General features: G+C 34.2%; 4 protein-coding genes across 7 annotated transcripts; 3 read left to right on the forward strand and 1 right to left on the reverse strand.

Moving 5' to 3' along the window:
• The first annotated feature begins 420 nt into the window (after positions 1-420).
• LOC125049936 (histone H2A.V) lies at positions 421-2,367 on the forward strand. Its single transcript, XM_047649479.1, has 5 exons — positions 421-574; positions 717-794; positions 970-1,083; positions 1,476-1,675; positions 1,899-2,367. Exons 1-4 carry the CDS (start codon positions 572-574, stop codon positions 1,668-1,670), a joined length of 390 nt encoding a protein of 129 aa, XP_047505435.1. The 5' UTR covers positions 421-571; the 3' UTR covers positions 1,671-1,675; positions 1,899-2,367.
• A 675-nt stretch (positions 2,368-3,042) lies between these two features.
• Positions 3,043-10,343, forward strand: LOC125049934 (splicing factor 1). 4 transcript variants are annotated; one of them, XM_047649473.1, is made up of 13 exons: positions 3,043-3,394; positions 3,485-3,592; positions 3,712-3,844; positions 4,394-4,595; positions 4,789-4,950; positions 5,763-5,838; positions 6,392-6,544; positions 7,178-7,284; positions 7,470-8,072; positions 8,342-8,389; positions 8,517-8,593; positions 8,755-8,797; positions 9,309-10,343. In XM_047649473.1, exons 1-13 carry the CDS (start codon positions 3,195-3,197, stop codon positions 9,419-9,421), a joined length of 2,025 nt encoding a protein of 674 aa, XP_047505429.1. In that variant the 5' UTR covers positions 3,043-3,194; the 3' UTR covers positions 9,422-10,343. The 4 variants fall into 4 exon arrangements, with proteins under 4 accessions (XP_047505429.1, XP_047505430.1, XP_047505431.1 ...); XM_047649474.1 differs by having other exon boundaries at positions 4,804-4,950; XM_047649475.1 differs by having other exon boundaries at positions 4,409-4,595.
• Positions 10,226-13,364, reverse strand: LOC125049935 (MOB kinase activator-like 1). Its single transcript, XM_047649478.1, has 5 exons — positions 13,129-13,364; positions 12,811-12,977; positions 12,208-12,435; positions 11,862-12,025; positions 10,226-11,411 (listed from the first exon to the last, which is right to left on the reverse strand). The coding sequence occupies exons 1-5, from the start codon at positions 13,140-13,142 to the stop codon at positions 11,331-11,333; spliced, it is 654 nt and encodes a 217-aa protein (XP_047505434.1). The 5' UTR covers positions 13,143-13,364; the 3' UTR covers positions 10,226-11,330.
• Positions 13,365-15,772: 2,408 nt separating this feature from the next.
• LOC125049526 (cytochrome c oxidase subunit NDUFA4) lies at positions 15,773-16,996 on the forward strand. Its single transcript, XM_047648877.1, has 3 exons — positions 15,773-15,944; positions 16,466-16,612; positions 16,877-16,996. The coding sequence occupies exons 1-3, from the start codon at positions 15,903-15,905 to the stop codon at positions 16,931-16,933; spliced, it is 246 nt and encodes an 81-aa protein (XP_047504833.1). The 5' UTR covers positions 15,773-15,902; the 3' UTR covers positions 16,934-16,996.
• Positions 16,997-17,973: the final 977 nt, after the last annotated feature.

Here is a 17,973-nt window from a genome sequence, read left to right on the forward strand (position 1 = left end):
AATGTACCTTCTAAAAACCCCCTAATACATCTTGAATTTCCCTTAATTTGAGGAGAAAATCCCTAAGTTGGCATCACTGCTTACATACACACAATGTAAGCACCATTTTTTTTTTCGAACAAAATGGCTGAACTATTAAGACGCATAAATATGGCTGACGCACAAACCGTGCAGGCCAAGCAAGGGGAAAAGAAAGAAAGTAAGCACTATACTCTATAGATGCTCAATACTGCGCGTGCTGAAGATTAAAAGTATGTCATTGTCAATGTCACACTATAAAATGGACGCATGACGGACATTGGACAATAGTTTAATGGGTTTTACCGCCGTGGGCTTGGCAGCACTGTGCATATTTGCTCACGCCATTTTGAAAGATAGCTTTAGCGCGCGAAACGATCTAATTGGTCTGTCCTGCAACGTTATTTCCGTTAAGACATTTTGGTTGGCCAACCCCAACAATTCATCAAATAAACGCGGCACTGCCATCTTTATTGTGTCGATTTGGATTTTGGCTTGGCGCCTTCCTGTTGGTTTCTCTCAGTAGTAGTGATTGTGTGTTACACGTTACAAAATGGTGAGTTTTCAAGATTTTGTGAAAAATAGTGTGTATAGTGCTGGTTTTTTAACGTGATTCACTAGAAAATAGAGTGGTACATCTACTGGTGAAGTTTCAGCGTCGTACGACAAAATTTAATAGGATTTTTCTGAATTTTTAGGCTGGAGGTAAAGCTGGTAAAGACTCTGGCAAAGCTAAAGCAAAAGCTGTCTCAAGATCGGCAAGAGCTGGTTTACAGGTATGTTGTATAGTGATTTTTATTTATTTCACGATTTTACCAATAGTTGTTTTGAGAATATTTTTTCAGTATTTCATAATTGATAAAATTAAAAGTACGTATGACCAATCCAGTATGGCGGATTGTAGTTGCAATGAAATCGATGACAACAATGCTGAAAATGTTTTGTTTTTAGTTTCCAGTCGGCAGAATTCATCGGCATTTAAAAAATAGAACTACAAGTCATGGACGCGTTGGAGCCACGGCTGCGGTTTATTCCGCAGCTATTCTAGAATATCTTACAGCAGAGGTGAGTGACGCCTACGGCCTAACCAATATGGCGACTGCGCGTATTTACATTCGATTAGGAAACGTTTGGCTTTTTCTAGAAAATTTTCTCATAAGCTTTCATTAGAATAAGCATTTATTAAGTTCAAAAGTTATAAATAAACAATAGTTGGATATCTTGAGCAATATTACGTTGAAATGAGTTTTGGCGGGAAATAGTGTATTTGCTATGAAATGCTTACTTTAATTTATTTATCAATTCAAATTGTATAGTCATCCTACCCAATATGTTTATTTTTGTGCCCTAAGATATATTACATATTATTATATAAAAAAAGAGTATACATAAATTTCATTTGAGTACACTAGTTTTATTGTTGTAGTTATGAAGTCAATCTTTATTGTCTGTTGTAGGTGTTGGAGTTGGCTGGCAATGCCTCAAAGGATCTGAAAGTGAAGCGTATTACACCTCGGCATTTGCAGTTGGCCATCAGAGGAGATGAGGAGTTAGACAGTCTTATCAAAGCAACCATTGCCGGAGGTGGTGTCATTCCTCATATTCACAAATCTCTCATTGGCAAAAAGGGTGGACCTGGAGCACCAGTCTAATGAAGGTATTCATATCTAATTATATTCAAAATTCCAAGCATATATCAATAGAAATATAATGTTTTGCTGAAAGACTTTAAAGTTTCCATCTACATCATTTTTGTTTTTATTTTAATTACTTTAACAAAACAGTTTTTGTGTTTGATGCCTATAGTTACCTGGATGAACATAGAAAATGTTGCTGCATAAGTCAATTTTGATATATCTACAATACTCTGCTTGTTACAGATACAAGGAAGATAATAATCACAAGCACATGTCGCCGGGTTAACAATCATTATCATTGTAAATTTGGCCAAGCAATGGCTTTTATGGCTAAATTAGTTTTAAGATTAGTGACGTGGGGAGTGCAGTGACACAATTGTCTGGACTTATTAGTTATAAGCCATAGAATATTTAGAATAAGGAGATTTAAATAGTAATTAATTGTGTAAGTTAAGGGATTCACATTCTCTGTTCTTCAGGAGAAATGTTACACAATTGACGCGGTGTACCGCCATTAATTTTGTTTATATAATTCAATTCTCCACATTTTGTTACTTGCTCTAAGCTTTTGTATTTGTAATTTGCAGCATTTTATGTTTGTGTAACAAATTGAATAAGCAATGATAAATAGTTTGTAATTTCGTATTATGAAACTTGTTACAAATTGTAAGAAATGTATTTTGACCTTTAAAATATATTGGACGTAAAATTTTCTGTTTTTATATTTTGTGACCAAACACAATAACCAATAATAAAGCAGGCAAATTACCTAATTCAATATAAAATTGTGTATAATTTACATAATATCTCCTAACCAAAATAAAAATTCTTCACAAATCATTGAAGGACAGCGATATTAGTACTTAGTAGATATATATTTTCATTTTAAAACTGGCGCGGATTTTTAATTAACACATTTGCTATAAATTCTATATGGCAAACCCGACTACTTATCAATTAATGAAAAATAATTTAGATTTTTTTTTAATGAACTTACAAATTAGCAGAGCGTATTTCTGTATTTCGGAAGTATAATTTTTTACTATACATTGATGTCCTAATTAATTAAATACATTGTTTAAAATTCAATGATGTTATTAAAATTATATTTGCCTACCAATACATATTAGTTCCCAACCACACGCTACTATCATTTTCTACGTGCTCTGTGGACTGTGATTCCGATTCAATCCACCTTTAATTTTAAAAAAATACTCCCGACGTTCCGCGGTAAATAATTCCTTAATTGAAAATATGATATATTATATTAGATAGCTCGATTATTTTTAACGATAAAATACATGGATGTCAGACAATGGTGATTGCCATAGGGTAAACCATATTTTCAATCTGTGAATTCTGGTAGTCTACTGTCCATTGTCCAAACTCCATTTTGTTTTTTAATTAATGTTGAAACTGATTGTATCGTGTTCCGTGTTGAATTTTACTAATGTGGTAATCTATAGGTTATTCTTAGTTTAATAATAATTGAATTATTATTTCGTATAACCTTGTGGTACACCGTTTATTAAAAAAAATATGAGTTCAAGACATAGAAGTCGATCCAGATCTCGAGATCGGGAACGGCATAAAGAAAGAGAAAAGGGTAGGGAACGGGATCGTGAAAAGGACAGGGATCGGGATCGCGACCGTGATAGAGACCGCGACCGACATCGCGATCGTGATCGGGACAGGGATCGTGATCGCGACCGTGACCGCGACAGGCATCGTAATAAAAGGTACGTTTCACTGTTACTGCTCTATTCGCCTGCTACTTCACGTTCAAACTATAGTTAAACATCAGTTTAATCTAACTAACTTTATTACAGGAGAAGTAAGGAGCGCGATAGAAGTCGGAGCCGGGAAAGGCACAGAGAAAAGAAACGAAGCAGGAGTCGCTCTCGAAGTCGCAGTCGGGGCAAAAAATCTAAAGATAGGTAAATCTCTGTCACTTATATACAATAACTAATTATCACTTATTTACAATAACTAATTATTTGTCGTAGCCATTAAGGTCCTTTGCTAAAACTCATTCTTAAACTTTATCATCTAGCAGAGATGGCACTATTGCTTTACTGGACCAGATGGTTGGCACCACAACCAAAGCAATGTCTCGGCAAGTCACCACTAGCAGTAACGTAAACCCAGCCACTCAGGCTGCTATTTTGGCGGCTGCAGCTGTTGCACAGGTAACACACATGAATGAAGGACATTGTTTTTAAGCTTAAAATAATAACCTTAAATACAGTTTGATTGGTGCTTAATCAAACAAGATTTCAGCTTTACAGCCTGCATGGAGGTGGGTGATTAACAATAATATATAGATAAATATCAAATTATGTGTGGAAATGGTATACTATAGATAATATTGCACACATAATATCTAATAAATCATAAAATTGTTATTCATATTATAATGCTTAATGGAATTGGTAGTGCATGGTGAACGTAACTCATTTCACGGCTTGTTAATATTTTCAGCATAATTCAATTGAACTACAGGTAAATCATAATTTGTCTTAATACTTTGATATTAATAGTGTGATTTCCTTTTTTTGTATTATTAAATTAAATTTGCAGTAAGATATATTTATATCTTGACATAGTTAAAATTGTATCAAATCGAGTAGAGATGTATTTGATTTGATACTTTAGTAAAAAACAGTTAATAGAACTATTTGCAATAAGCAATTGGTTAATTATTGTACTAATCTCTTGGCGGCGTGTTGGTGTAACAGACGTTTGTGGCGCAGCGGCGAATGGCGGCACCGGTGCAGCCGGCGGCGGCGGCGGCTGCAGCCCTATCTGCTGCTACTGCCATTCCACCACCCACCTCGGTGCAGCAAAAGCTAGATCAGCTTCAGGCAAGAACAGAATCCCGGTACAGAGACAAGCTGCCCCTGGATCATCACCCAGATGATGACAAGGATGATGGCCTTGGTAAGAAATTCTTCAATGTGCAAATATCTACATATATTTTACTTAATTGGCAAGTAGCTTATCAGAGGGAGAGATTTAATACTTATTAAGTTTGGGCATGAAAGCAAAGATTCATGATAAATTTTTTTAACTAAAATAATCCAATTTATTTTGTGTATCCAATGTCACCTATCTGAAATCAAGTTATTAATAGATGACTTGGACATAGGCCCTGAGGGCGAAACGGCAGCAGAAAGGCGGGCGAGACGGCGGCGCACCCGATGGATGGGTTCCGAGCATGACAAGACCTTTATCCCAGGGTTGCCAACTGTATTACCCTCGACACTCACGAAGGAACAGGAGGAGCAATATCTACGTGAGTAGTTGCATTTTTAATAATCTGTATGCTGACAAACAGGATCTTGATCTCTATATTGATCCTTAATTTTTAAAAGCTTGTAACATTATTGACATTGAAATTAATTAATTATTTGAAATTTAGTCAGTTACACACCTTATCTATTTGACACCTTTGCAAAGTCGTCTTGGTGAAGCTGTATTGCTGGTTATTTATATTTGATAATACATTTTTATATGCTTTGACAAATTATCTGAGAATTTATGGGTATTTAAAGTAAATATTTGTATCTCCTGGATATAATTCAGTTTATTATTCTACTTATTTAAGATTTACTTATTTTAAAAGTGATACCTTCACTTTTAATTTGCCAAAGTAAGATTTTACAAATTCAAGCAATCACTTGAATCCATAATTATTATGTGAAATATTAAACTAAACAATTTTTTTCACTCTGATTAAAATTATACTGATAGAAATGAAGTGATTACTTGTGATCCTTTATTTATGTCTAATGACGTTAAATTTTTTAATTTTCAGCTTATCACATTTAAATTTATCATAAATTTTCAGTGTTACTATATTTTTATTATAAATGTTTTTGTGTGTTAGCTTGAATAAGTAATTCTTTGACAGAGAACAAAAACTGATTAGCTGTGAATAATAATCTCTTTTAGATAAATTTAAGTAAAGCATTTTAAGGCTTTAACATGAGTGGATAGGTGTGGAGATGGTAAACTTAGAGGGGAGAGTGGGGTTGTTAGGATGCGTGAAAGGTAATTATTCTAATTTGGTGTTTGTGGCCGCGCGGCTAACGGGTTCCCTTGCAGTTCAGCTGCAGATCGAAGAGGTGTCCCGCAAGCTGCGCTCAGGAGACCTCGGCATCCCGCACAACGTCGAAGAGAGGTACTGCCGCTCGCCTGGACCGCGCTGAGTATCGCACACATTCACGGACACAACACACAAACACTTTTACCATATACATGTATACACTACACACACACGCGTACACTATACACTAATTGAAAGTTTTTCATATTTGCAGGGTGCGAACCGTCCGCAATGCTAATAATTCAATTAAACTAATAATATTTCAGGTTTTTAATAACCATGATTTTCAGCTCTAATAATGAATAAATTATTATTTCAGCATTTAATTGAATTATTTTTTCGCAGGGCGTTAGGTTGATCTAGACTAGACGAGACCGTGGCATCGCACGTTCTATATAAAATAACTTACAATTAAAATTTAGCTAATAAGCAAATATTACATATTGGTATCTTTGAAATATGTACAGGCTTAATTATTGTCTATACCGACTCGCAAATGGGAGTTTTTTCAACCCTTTACCTAATTAAGATATGTATTGTTGGATGAATAAATCAAATTTATTTAATTTTATATAACAATAATAGTGTTCTTTTATATTTTGTCGTTATGCCAGTTACATATACGCAGGTCTCCGTCGCCTGAGCCGATCTACTCGACGGATGGCAAACGGCTGAACACAAGAGAGTACCGCACTCGACGCAAGTTGGAAGAGGAGAGGCATAGATTGGTCACTCGCATGAACCAAATCAACCCTGAGTTCAAGCCGCCTCCAGATTATAAGTGAGTACAGTTTACCCCACTTTTCTCTTACAACTGCTTCAAGGTGATGTCAAGTGCTAAAAAATCCTTCAAATTTTCGTTTTGGCTCAGGCTTTTGTACTGTTATGCTATATTTACACAAATAGTTATGTTACTACTAAGATATTGTATTCATTTAATCAGATATCATTTAGCTCCAATTTGATATAAGTATCGATTTTAATGTAATTAATTTATTAATTTATATATAATAAATAAACGTAAGTTTTGTTACGTTCTTAGAAAAAGCAAAAAATACCTGGAAAAATAAATATATGTTCATGCTGAAATAAATGAAATAAAAAAACAAATACTTAAAAGAAATATATGATTGAATTTCCTAATACAATACTCATATTTTTTTATTTTTCTATAAATGTGAACCTGTCAAATGCTCTCTGCATTTCTGCAACATTCAAGTTCTGGGAATGGTAATATAAACAATTAATATATCTCACAATATGTATCAAAACTGGTAATAAGAAAGGAGCTAGATAACCAAACATAATTCAGACATGTTTACTTTATTAGGTTTAGGGTACTTAATATAGAAATCATTGTTTTAGGAATCAGTCTGTGCCATTTTTCTTTTGGTTATAATATTTGTAATTTCAGACCGCCCATAATTCGCGTGCACGACAAAGTGATGATCCCTCAAGAAGAGCACCCTGACATCAACTTTGTCGGATTACTTATTGGCCCGAGAGGAAATACACTAAAAGGTAATTTATAGTCTCATAGCTTATTTTCCTTCCTTGTGTATCGCTGTACTGCGGATTTAAACGGATTTAAGGATTATATCCTTAACTTTAGTCCCAGACGTTTTTTACATAGACCCAAATTTTTATTTGATGGTTCATAAATAGTAAATTTTTATAACTTAATCAATATATCATCTCACGAATAGCGATGGAGAAGGAGACGGGCGCGAAGATAATCATCCGGGGAAAGGGCTCCGTGAAGGAAGGCAAAGTGGGACGAAAGGACGGGCAGCCGCTTCCCGGGGAAGACGAGCCCTTACACGCGTACATCACGGCGACCGCCGCCGACGCGGTCAAACGCGCCGTCGACAAGATAAAAGAAGTCATTCGCCAGGGAGTCGAAGTCCCAGAGGGGCAAAACGATTTGCGACGCATGCAACTGCGCGAACTGGCCCAGCTCAACGGCACTCTACGCGAGAGTGACGGCCCCCGCTGCGCCAACTGCTCCGCCGTGGACCACAAAACCTGGCTCTGTCCGGACAAGCCCAACGTGACGGGCGCGATCGTGTGCTCGTCGTGCGGCGGCGCCGGCCATATTGCCCGAGATTGTCGCGCGAAGCGGCCGGGCCAAGCGCCGCCGCCTGCGGCTCGGGCCAAGATCGACGAGGAGTACCTCTCGCTGATGGCCGAGCTGGGTGAGGCACCGCCGCCGCCTCATATGGGCGGGGGACGTCGACCGAACGCTCAGCCCACGCTCTTCCAGCAGTCGCCTTCTCACCCGCCTCGAGCGATTATGCCACCACCGCCAGGTAAAAGCATTTCAATATTAGCATACACCACAGCCTTCACACAATTTCTCAGAAAGATACTTTAGTTAAAAGAATGTAATTTGAATTTTTAGTTTAATGATTTAAGTGACTTGAATGAAATGAACGAAAATAACTTTACATAATATAATTTATTTTTTAAAACTCTTTTTCTGAAGTTACATTGTCTGACCTGCCATTTACATTAACTGTATTTGGCTCTTTATTTTCTTAAATAAAAGGCATTAAATATAACTTTTATCAAATTACAGGCATGTTTCCACCGCATCCGCCGCCGCCGCATCACGCGCCTTGGCTCGGTAAGATATTTAAACTTTTATTTCTTCAAGCCCCGTAACGAGCCAAAGCGGACACATTTAAGTCGTTTTCGCACAATTCACATTTCAAATTTCATACATAACTTAAGACGTGTTCTAATCGTCGCAGGTGCAGGTAGTCAGCCACCTCCGCCGGGAAGTGCGCCGCCGCCGCCTGCCTTCCCGCCGCCACCGCATCACGGGCAGGTAATATATCATTTATTTATAGCTTGGAAAAATACACATAAAGTTATTAAATGCAAAATGATACCTGCCACTTTTCTATCTTGTATTTTAATGATTGCACGCGGACGAAGCTGTTGGCGGAAACTGTAACAGTATAAAGTAATTATCCTTTTGCTTTTCAGGGTGATGGATCAGGTCCTGGTGCTATGCCGCCGCCGCCACCTGGTAAGTTCACACTTTTCATATTTTAATAGTTCATTTAGTTCAATAGTTCATCACAATAGATTTTAGATAGTTACCAACTCTTAATATCGTTTCCATAATCACCAAATCAACATGTATGTGAAATTAAAGACAAGTAATATATGTTGTATTTACCTTAGTAGTAAAATAGAAAACAATACAAAAAAAATATATGTGTATAAAAAAATACACCTTACTACAATTTATCATTATTGACTGTTAAAGCAGTTTATTACTAAAAACTCTTAACTATTAATATCTTTAACAATTAAATTTATAGAAAATTTAAGTGTGATCTTATATCATCATTGTTACACAACTGCCTCACGCTAACTTATAATGCAAATTAATACTATTTGTTACGCTTAAACGTTTCACTCAAAAGTTATTTGCACTATACTTACTACACGCTCCCGTGGCGACAATTTATTTAGCATGGCGTAATGGTAAAAATCGTTCTTATAAGGTGTTTAAATACATTGTTTCCTTACAGGTATGGTAGGAGGTCCCACCTGGCGTGGTGGGTTTCCACCCCCGCCCTGGGCCGCTCCACCGCCCCCATTTTTGGCCCCTCCACCTCCACCGCCGCCCATCTCGTCCTCATAGGATCTACGGCTGTGTGTATTTACAAAAACAATTTCTTTCAAAAACTTCGAAATGTAAAAAATACTATTTGTACTTTAATAAGTTTCAGGCTAAGATTAAACATCACTACATTGACACATAGATTGGTTCACAAATTAACTTATTTCTGAGTCTAAGAATTTAAGTTGATTCTTAGTAATTCATAAAAGCAAAGTCATATTAAGAGCTAAACATTCTTCTTATCATAGCATATATGCATTTACACAAAGAGTATTTTAGTTAAAACAGTGTAGATTGACATAGATTTTTTGAATAAGGGGACTGGTTAAAGGGTTAGTACATACTACCCATCTTATCCTCATAGACTCTAGAAGGAAACTTACAAATGGTAATTTTATACAAACTTGTTTTATGAGTAAATATTTTTATAGTTTACTTCCTATAGTTTGATTTGCTTAGGTTAAAATAATGTGTTCAACATTAATTTATCTCTTATGTATAAATTTCTCTGATTTTGAATTTGAAGAGATGTTCAATCCTAAAATCATTTGTAAACAGAAACTTCTTTTGCAAGTATTTAAAATGCATATCATTTAATTTTATGTATTATCTTGCAACCTAGCTGAGGGTGCTTTCAGTCAATAAATATCATGATTTCAATGTACTTAAATCTAAATTGTTTAATCTTTCTGAGCCTTTGCAATCTAAATTCATTTTACTTGTTTTGTCTTTTTGCACTGCAATATGATGGAATAATATATATGTTATTGGTACCTTATGGCGTCAAAATAATAAATGATTAAAGAGAGGTGCAAATGAAACACATTTTACTTAGATATTATTTTGTTAATTAAATAGCTCTTTACAAAAAATTAAGTATAATTCGAATGCAATTGCACTCAAGTGATCACAACTGATACAATAAATAAATAAGGAACTTAAACTAAGCGTTTTTATTGAGGCCAATGCACAAATTCATACTAGGCACAATGTACAGCAAGTATCAAATAAATTTTGTCTTGAGAATTATTGTAATGTGTCAAACTTTTAGAGGGCCGTCTAATGAATCCAAGTCGAAATCCGTAAGAAAAGGGTTTGACTGGTCTTGTTTAATGTATGGCCCTTTTTTAAGCGCAAACCAATCCATAAATGACTGAATTCATTCATATCAAAATTATATCGTTTCTATTTATTATAGTACCATTAAAGTAGAATCTGTAATAATTAATTAATGTTTGCCAATTTCATCAAATTTTATATACAAAACAGTCAAAATTAGGAGTACTTAGTAGCTGATTCCAATTCAACTACACAAACCTAAAATTCATATTTGAGTATTTTAATTAAGACCTGTTCCTGGACTATGCCTAGTAATTCAAACAGTCTTACATTTATTATGTGTATCAAATCTAAATCATCTTTCAATATAAATAGGTTTCTATTTCTAATCTAGTCAGAGAAGGCAGTGTCATCCTGGATGTCTCTACTTCATTGAAACTTGCACAGTAAAATTGATTATTCATAATTTTACATAGATTGTAGCCATCTGATTTATACAAAATTGACCGTTTTTTTTACATATGGTACATAATACTCCTATGTAAAAAATATAAAATTAGTTCAAATCTTATAATACATAACAAAAATTAGTCATCAGATCATTTTGGTCAAAAATTTGTCACATACTCCTAAGAATTTGATAATGATTTCAAATTTAATTTATAGTCTTTGCTATTCTGTAGCAACATATTGCACAGTACTTGTAAATGAAGATACCTCATCCGTCATTTACACCACAAAGACAAACTAGGTCTTGTAAGATTATTTAAATGTAAAAAAAATCATTTATAATTATGTGACAAAAATACTTCGTTGCTAAGTGTGTTACAAATGGTGGTGTTATGTTGATGATTTAGTGTCCTTTAGGGGTTCATCGAGTGTCCTTGGCCGTAAGCTTTTCAATGAGTTCCTGCAGGGGTGCCAGCTCACGCCGCTCAATTAGATTGAATTCCTATAAACATAATATGTATTCTACAACTTCATTGTAATTTTGTTTTGGAAACTATAATATATAGTATATACAATATTTATAGTTTCAGTCTAACCAGTTTTAAAAGGATGTAATTCATAAATCCTTCTGTCTTTATTGTTTAAACAATTATGTTTATGTAGTAGTTTCTCAGTCCCTGGTTGCCTGAAAGAGATCCCTTGTTAGAGCTAAGGCACCTCTAAACCTTCTAAATATTTTTGTTGATTATGTAACAAAATATTACAAGACAAGAATAATCTATATACATAATATACATGTAAATAGTTGCTGCATTGGGGTTACCCATAATTTATGACTTGTACAGTTTCTATACATATTATGGTTAACCAGGTGAGTCCAATATATAAAAGATTTTGAATTAGGAGCCCTACTCCATTGTCAATTACATTATAAGTAGTGTAAACGCCTAACCTGAACAAAGAAAATGAAGTGCTTAAAGGAAGTGTTAAGATGAGCCTCTTCACCTAGCTGCACAACTTGTGGAAAGTGCTGGTGGTAGATATGGGCGTACACGCGAAACAAACGCTTCAGGATCGTTTTTGCCATTGACAGAAAGTTCTTAGGAAATGGCACACCTGTGAAAAAACAAACTTGCAATCAATATAAAATACATATAACGGATTTTATAAATTTGTTATTACACACACCAATTTGTTATTTACAAAAATAGATTTAGATAATATAATATTTTTATATTCATTTACTAGTGTAAGAAGTTATGTATTATCATAATATAGTTAAGTATATTATGAATTACCTATTTTAGATGGGAACAATGTTTCATCATCAAGTTGATCTTGTGCCCAGGTCATGAGGTAGTCAATGTACTTAGGTGCAGAACACTTAATGGGCTTTTTCACAGTGTGACCATCTGCCCAATGGTATTCATATTTTGGCCCCGCTGACATTACTGCACAGGATTCTTCAGTACAGAACTCCGTTATTGTTCCATATAGCATATTTATTTGATTAAAAAAATCCACAGCTGAAACATTATTATTACAAGTCTTGGCAGGTAATTTAACCAGATTTTATTCAGAGTAATATACTATTAGTAGAAATAAACTAATACTTAAGACATCACTTAATTATTGGAAATTTATACACATGTATGTATGATAATAATATGAATGAGTAGTAATAGTCAGTCAAGACTATATTTGTTTCACAATGCAATCATCATTCTACTTTATTTGTAGCTACACACATGGAAACAATATTCAATACCAGTTTCCTGTTACATATTTCCTATCACTTTTGTCACACATGACACATACAAAATTATGAAACGGAACATTGATATAATGGAAATTAGGTTGGCAAGATTTGAAGTAATAATTGGGTGTAATATATATCTCACTGTTAACTGCGACCCACTCATTGAGGTCCTCGCCTTCTGGTAGCATAACAGCTAGCCGCAAATTTCCAGACCCTAGAGTGGCGGCCGCATGTCGCATTAAGTCATATTGATGTGTGCCCTCGGGGATGTTCTTTTTGGGTTTAAATGTCTTATTAGACCGGCTACCGCTGAAACGAAAACATTAAGGGTCATGTAAAATCCGTAATTTAATTGTGACACAGAATGGAGCATTAATATTTCATTGTATCCATCGTTTTTGTTGGTAAAAATTACCTAGCGTTATGATATATGAAGATACTAAAATAAATATATACTTACAATAAAAAACTCATTATGTTCCTTAATATTTTTGAACCCCGTAGTTTAATTATTATACATGTACGTTCACTTAATAAACTATAAATAGCACCAATGGTCTTGATACTTGTTTCATAAGTATTTACTATTTGATAAAATTTATATTTAGTTTTTAGTGTGATTTCAAGATATTAAAATAAAAGAAAACCATAAGTATTTAGTAGTTCACAGACTACACCATAGTCCAGACTCCAGAGAGTCCAGAGTTCTAAAGTCTAAACCAAAGACTAAAATATATGTTACAATCAACAATGTTGGTAATCAAAGAGTATAATATTAAGTAGTCAGCAAGAACCTGAAAAAATAAGAGTCGTCCAGGCTAGCTATTTGGCTCTAAGGCTGCTGCCTCGAATTTCGCGGGCAGCGGGAGCGAGGCGGCCAACGCATACATGTTCTCCAAACCAGCGGGCAGATCGCGCGGCACTATAGCGGTGTAGTGTTGTGTTCGTGGTTGTGTAGTCGAGATATTTGTTTTTATTCGCGAACGAAATGTCTAAAAAACGGCGACAACATCTTTTTGATTCAAATTTATTCCTAACGCTCGATTTAATGTGGGCAAAAATATGTTATATGCAAAAATATAGTTCCATATGGGTCTCCTTTCAAAGATTGCTGAAATAATTTGCTCTTGCACGTCCGAGGTCATTTTGATACGTCACAAAAAATAGGTACAGCACTATACTACAATGCATACGCCCAACACGGGCGGTCACCGCTTGACTGGATTGCACCGCTCGTTACCCGCCCCCGCGCCGCTGCCACGCCGCTGTTTTCGAGAACCGGTCCATTTGATTTTACGCATAATATCCTGCCGCTCCCGCGCCGCGGCCGCCGCCGCCCCGCTGCCCTCAAAATTCGAGGCAGCAGCCTAAACGTTCTGTTATACGATGTCCCGGATTTCGAGTTTTAAAAAAAGAATTTATTTTACACAAAGCATTAATATACAAAAAACCCAAGATGCACAGTCTCGAATAAAAGTAACGCTCGAAAGTGTCCCGAAACACTATTTCTGTCCCTTTCTATAACAGTATATGTTACAAGCATATATTATTGCAATATCAACCTTACGCGAATTGCTTAAAGTTGTTATTACAACGCAGTGTATATGTTAACGTAAAATTGTAAACACCGTTAGATTGTAATCTATCTCGCGAGATTATAAACTGTCGAAAGATTGTGAACCTCAGCGTACTGCTTACAATTTAACGTATTATTATTCGGTAGATTGTACTACACTAACTTAGTTATCATTCAAACTTCTTTGGTCAATTACAGATTAATTTTACTTCCCAACAATTTCATATAACTACCGAATAATAATACGTTAATTTGAAAGCAGTTCGTTAAGATTCACAATCTTTCGACAGTTTATAATCTCGCGAGATATATTACAATCTAACGGTTTTTACAATTTTACGGTGACATATACGTACTTAAAGCAATAAAATTTTACGACCGACCGTGGTCGGTAGGACAAGGTATTGAGTGGAGTCGAACATGACTTTTTTATTTACAACTATTTAACATAATTTTAAATTTATCCGACTTTTCGGGTGCTTTACAGCGTGCGTGGTCACGGTGACTGAAGACAAAAGGTGTTGGATGTTAAATAGTTGTAAATTTATAATAATACATAACTTTAATCCGGTTAAAAAGTTTTTTCTTTAAATTAAAAAAAAATGTTAAATTGCCTACCTCCTGACCTACACTTTATATAGCGTACATATATTTGTCAAAAGCTACACACAAAAAAGTACATACAAGTAGTACATAAATTTATTTAAAAAAAATAAATACAAATAAATAACATCGACTCCACTTATTATACGCGAGACTATTTGAAATGAGCGCACAATTTAGAATGTTGCGCTCATTTTTTGAGGACGTTTTTTAGACGTTGATTGTGCATCTTGGGTTTTTTGTATATCAATGACATAAAGGATTTATTTAGAAATATAGATTTTAGAAAGGCAACTGCTCAGTCTCGGTTTGAATCGTAGAATGGATCTGACTAACGGCTGAAAGATAATGCTAGGAAAATACAAGCTTGCTAAAATAAAGGTTGAAATAGGGTTATTTCTAGGGTATTAAATATATAACAGTTCCATAATCGGTATTTCAATAATTATATAAGAATACACATATATTATTTTTTGTAATTTTGCTTTGTGGTCGAAAGGTCATCTATCATATGCTGATGCTAGAAGCTTTTAAGCGTTCAAAATATCATCAATGAACTTAACTTGTGTCATATGTGTGGTTCGTATATAAATGTTAAATTCAGTTAAGTTCAGAAATTTTTACTATTCAGTCTGTTGTATTTTTGTATTTTAGAATCGGAAAGATCTCTTCTGTAATTTGACGGTGGAAATCCCATATATACGGAACCAAATATAAATAATCCATAACTTTATTATTAAGTAAGTTTATTTAATTATTATTGATGTTTTTTTAAATAAATATTATAAAACTGTTGAAAGTTGAAACTGTAAACTAATTAATACTAATAGTGTTAAGACAATTTTGTAAGAGGTATTATAAAGATGAGTCGATCTGTAAGAACTGCTGGTTGACTAGTAACTTGAGGTGTCAGTTGTCAATTGTCATTTCGGTCATTACTCATTATTAATCAATACTTTTGTAAAAGATACGTTTTTCATTTCTTATTATATGCGCAGTTTCTCTCAAGCTCTGGTAAATTACGTTAAACTGAAGTTGCAGTAGCCTATTTCAAAATGCAGGGATTAAGTATTCAAAGTTTGAAGAAACACAAGGCTGTGAGTAATTGTTTTTAATATTGATTGAAGAATTACATAACTAACCTCTCTCTTTTCTATTGTTATCATTTGGTGATTTTATTAACAAAATACTATGTAATTTTCTGATGTAATGAAACTCTTTGCTATATCTGAACAATTCTTATTTTTTATATTTAAATAACAATGATAGTTTCAAAAAAAAAACTTAATTAAACATTAATTCTGCAAGACTGATAAGATATAATGATTATTTTTGTCTACCAGAACATAAAGTATAAAATATAGACAAGATTTGCCAGCTTAAGAGCTGAATACACATTATATCTCTGTCTGTCTCTCTGTTTCTGATAAATACAATGGTTACTTTTCAAATCATTTCTTATCAAATTTTTCTAAATTAATTAAGTGATGTTGCACTTAACCTGGAAATGTAATAGGAAAAATCAAATCATCTCCATAGTAGAACAATCAAAACAAGTATGTTCTGGAAATAATCAAACTAAAAATACAACTAACATATACATGTTGATAACTTTCAGCTTATCCCCTTGTTTGTGTGTGTGGGATTGGGATGTGGTGCATCAATGTTCTATATACTGAGACTTGCAACACGTAATCCAGATGTCTCATGGAACAAGCGCACCAACCCAGAACCCTGGGAAGAGTACAGAAACAGGCAATACAAGGTATAAATATTTAATTTTTACTGAATTTTTGTGACAAAAATAACAAAAAAATAAACAAAACATTTTTGACATTAGATTACTCAGAAATGGAAAAATAAAACAAATGTTTTGTTAAATAAAGAGTAATTTTAAAATTAATTTGTTGGTCATCCACCAAAATAATTACAACCTTTCATTTTTCTGTTTTATTGTAGAATAATAATATTAAATATTATGAAGATTTTCACTAAATAGTCAATATTTGTATGTAACAATTTGTTTCAGTTCTACTCACCCAACATTGACTACAGCAAGGAGCATTCGCCCGCTCCCAAGTATTAAAGTTTTCCTTATTATACAGTGAATCATGCTTTAGATTGTTTATTTAATAAATAGTTAATGTGACCAATGCTGTATTATTTGAAAAAGAATTGTTTTGAACAAATTTTAAAGTTCAATTGATTCTTTTTAAGAGAACTAACTTTATTCAAATAACTTTTTATATTTCTAATATAAAATTTTGTACACACAATGCTATATCCAAAAAATATCTTAAGTATAATAATACCAAATATATTGCTTCTACTTCTTTTTATGTTTATTTTGGAAATTACATGAGATAAATGTAGGTACAATAATATAGTTTGTCCAAAACATCAAATACTGATTTAATATTGTAATGAAAGATAAATACTTAACCCTTTACTGCATGATTTTTTGTTTTCAAGCCAAAAAAATATATGTTACGTAAAAAAAAGAAATAAAAAGACATGTATTTTATCAAATTACAATTTATTAAAAAATACGTAAGAAAATCAGGTTTTCCACTTTGGTTTAAATGTGGCACAATGAGCAGAAATTGCAAAAAAAAGTATTAAGTAGTATAAAACAGCAGGAAACAATTCCTCTTCTCATTCAAGCATAAGTTGACTTGACATTTCCTGCATAACACGTGGGATCTATTCAGATCATCCATTGCACTCAGGCACTTTGCAACGCTGCCTGTATGACCAGACGCTGGATCTCTTCTGGGCAAGACGAATATCCCGAGATGGCACTATTGCAATAGCTCCTCTGGACTTCTCTTGAATTGTATTTTCGATAAGATTGGAGGATGGCCGTCCGCGTTGGGCGACTGCGCTGGGTTTATTGGTCATAGTGAGGGCTTTGCCACAGCTACTTTGAAATTAAGGGGGGCAACCATGCATCAGCATTTCTGCGTCTATTTAAAAGCCAAGCATTGACTGTCGTCATATCTAAAATATAAAAGAATATGCGGTGATAAAATTTGTGTGATCTGATCTGGATCCTGTAATAACCAAGAAGTGCATCTTGAAAGGAAGTGAAAAGTGGCAGTGATGTATTATCAAATGGTTCTTGCA

The sequence above is a fragment of the Pieris napi genome, chromosome 5 (assembly GCF_905475465.1).
Source record: "Pieris napi chromosome 5, ilPieNapi1.2, whole genome shotgun sequence".
Lineage (NCBI taxonomy): Eukaryota > Metazoa > Arthropoda > Insecta > Lepidoptera > Pieridae > Pieris > Pieris napi.

Excerpts from the sequence above, each read along its gene's own strand:
- LOC125049526 (XM_047648877.1), top strand. The coding sequence starts at position 15,903 with ATGCAGGGATTAAGTATTCAAAGTTTGAAGAAACACAAGGCT. Across the intron at positions 15,945-16,465 it reads GTTTGAAGAAACACAAGGCT|CTTATCCCCTTGTTTGTGTG; the intron begins GTGAGTAATTGT and ends GATAACTTTCAG. Across the intron at positions 16,613-16,876 it reads ACAGAAACAGGCAATACAAG|TTCTACTCACCCAACATTGA; the intron begins GTATAAATATTT and ends AATTTGTTTCAG.
- LOC125049936 (XM_047649479.1), top strand. Across the intron at positions 795-969 it reads CGGCAAGAGCTGGTTTACAG|TTTCCAGTCGGCAGAATTCA; the intron begins GTATGTTGTATA and ends TTTTGTTTTTAG. Across the intron at positions 1,084-1,475 it reads TAGAATATCTTACAGCAGAG|GTGTTGGAGTTGGCTGGCAA; the intron begins GTGAGTGACGCC and ends TGTCTGTTGTAG.
- LOC125049934 (XM_047649473.1), top strand. The coding sequence starts at position 3,195 with ATGAGTTCAAGACATAGAAGTCGATCCAGATCTCGAGATCGGGAACGG. Across the intron at positions 3,395-3,484 it reads GACAGGCATCGTAATAAAAG|GAGAAGTAAGGAGCGCGATA; the intron begins GTACGTTTCACT and ends ACTTTATTACAG. Across the intron at positions 4,951-5,762 it reads ACAGGAGGAGCAATATCTAC|TTCAGCTGCAGATCGAAGAG; the intron begins GTGAGTAGTTGC and ends GTTCCCTTGCAG.
- LOC125049935 (XM_047649478.1), bottom strand. Across the intron at positions 12,436-12,810 it reads TGAGTGGGTCGCAGTTAACA|CTGTGGATTTTTTTAATCAA; the intron begins GTGAGATATATA and ends ATAATGTTTCAG. Across the intron at positions 11,412-11,861 it reads ACTTCATTTTCTTTGTTCAG|GAATTCAATCTAATTGAGCG; the intron begins GTTAGGCGTTTA and ends TTATGTTTATAG.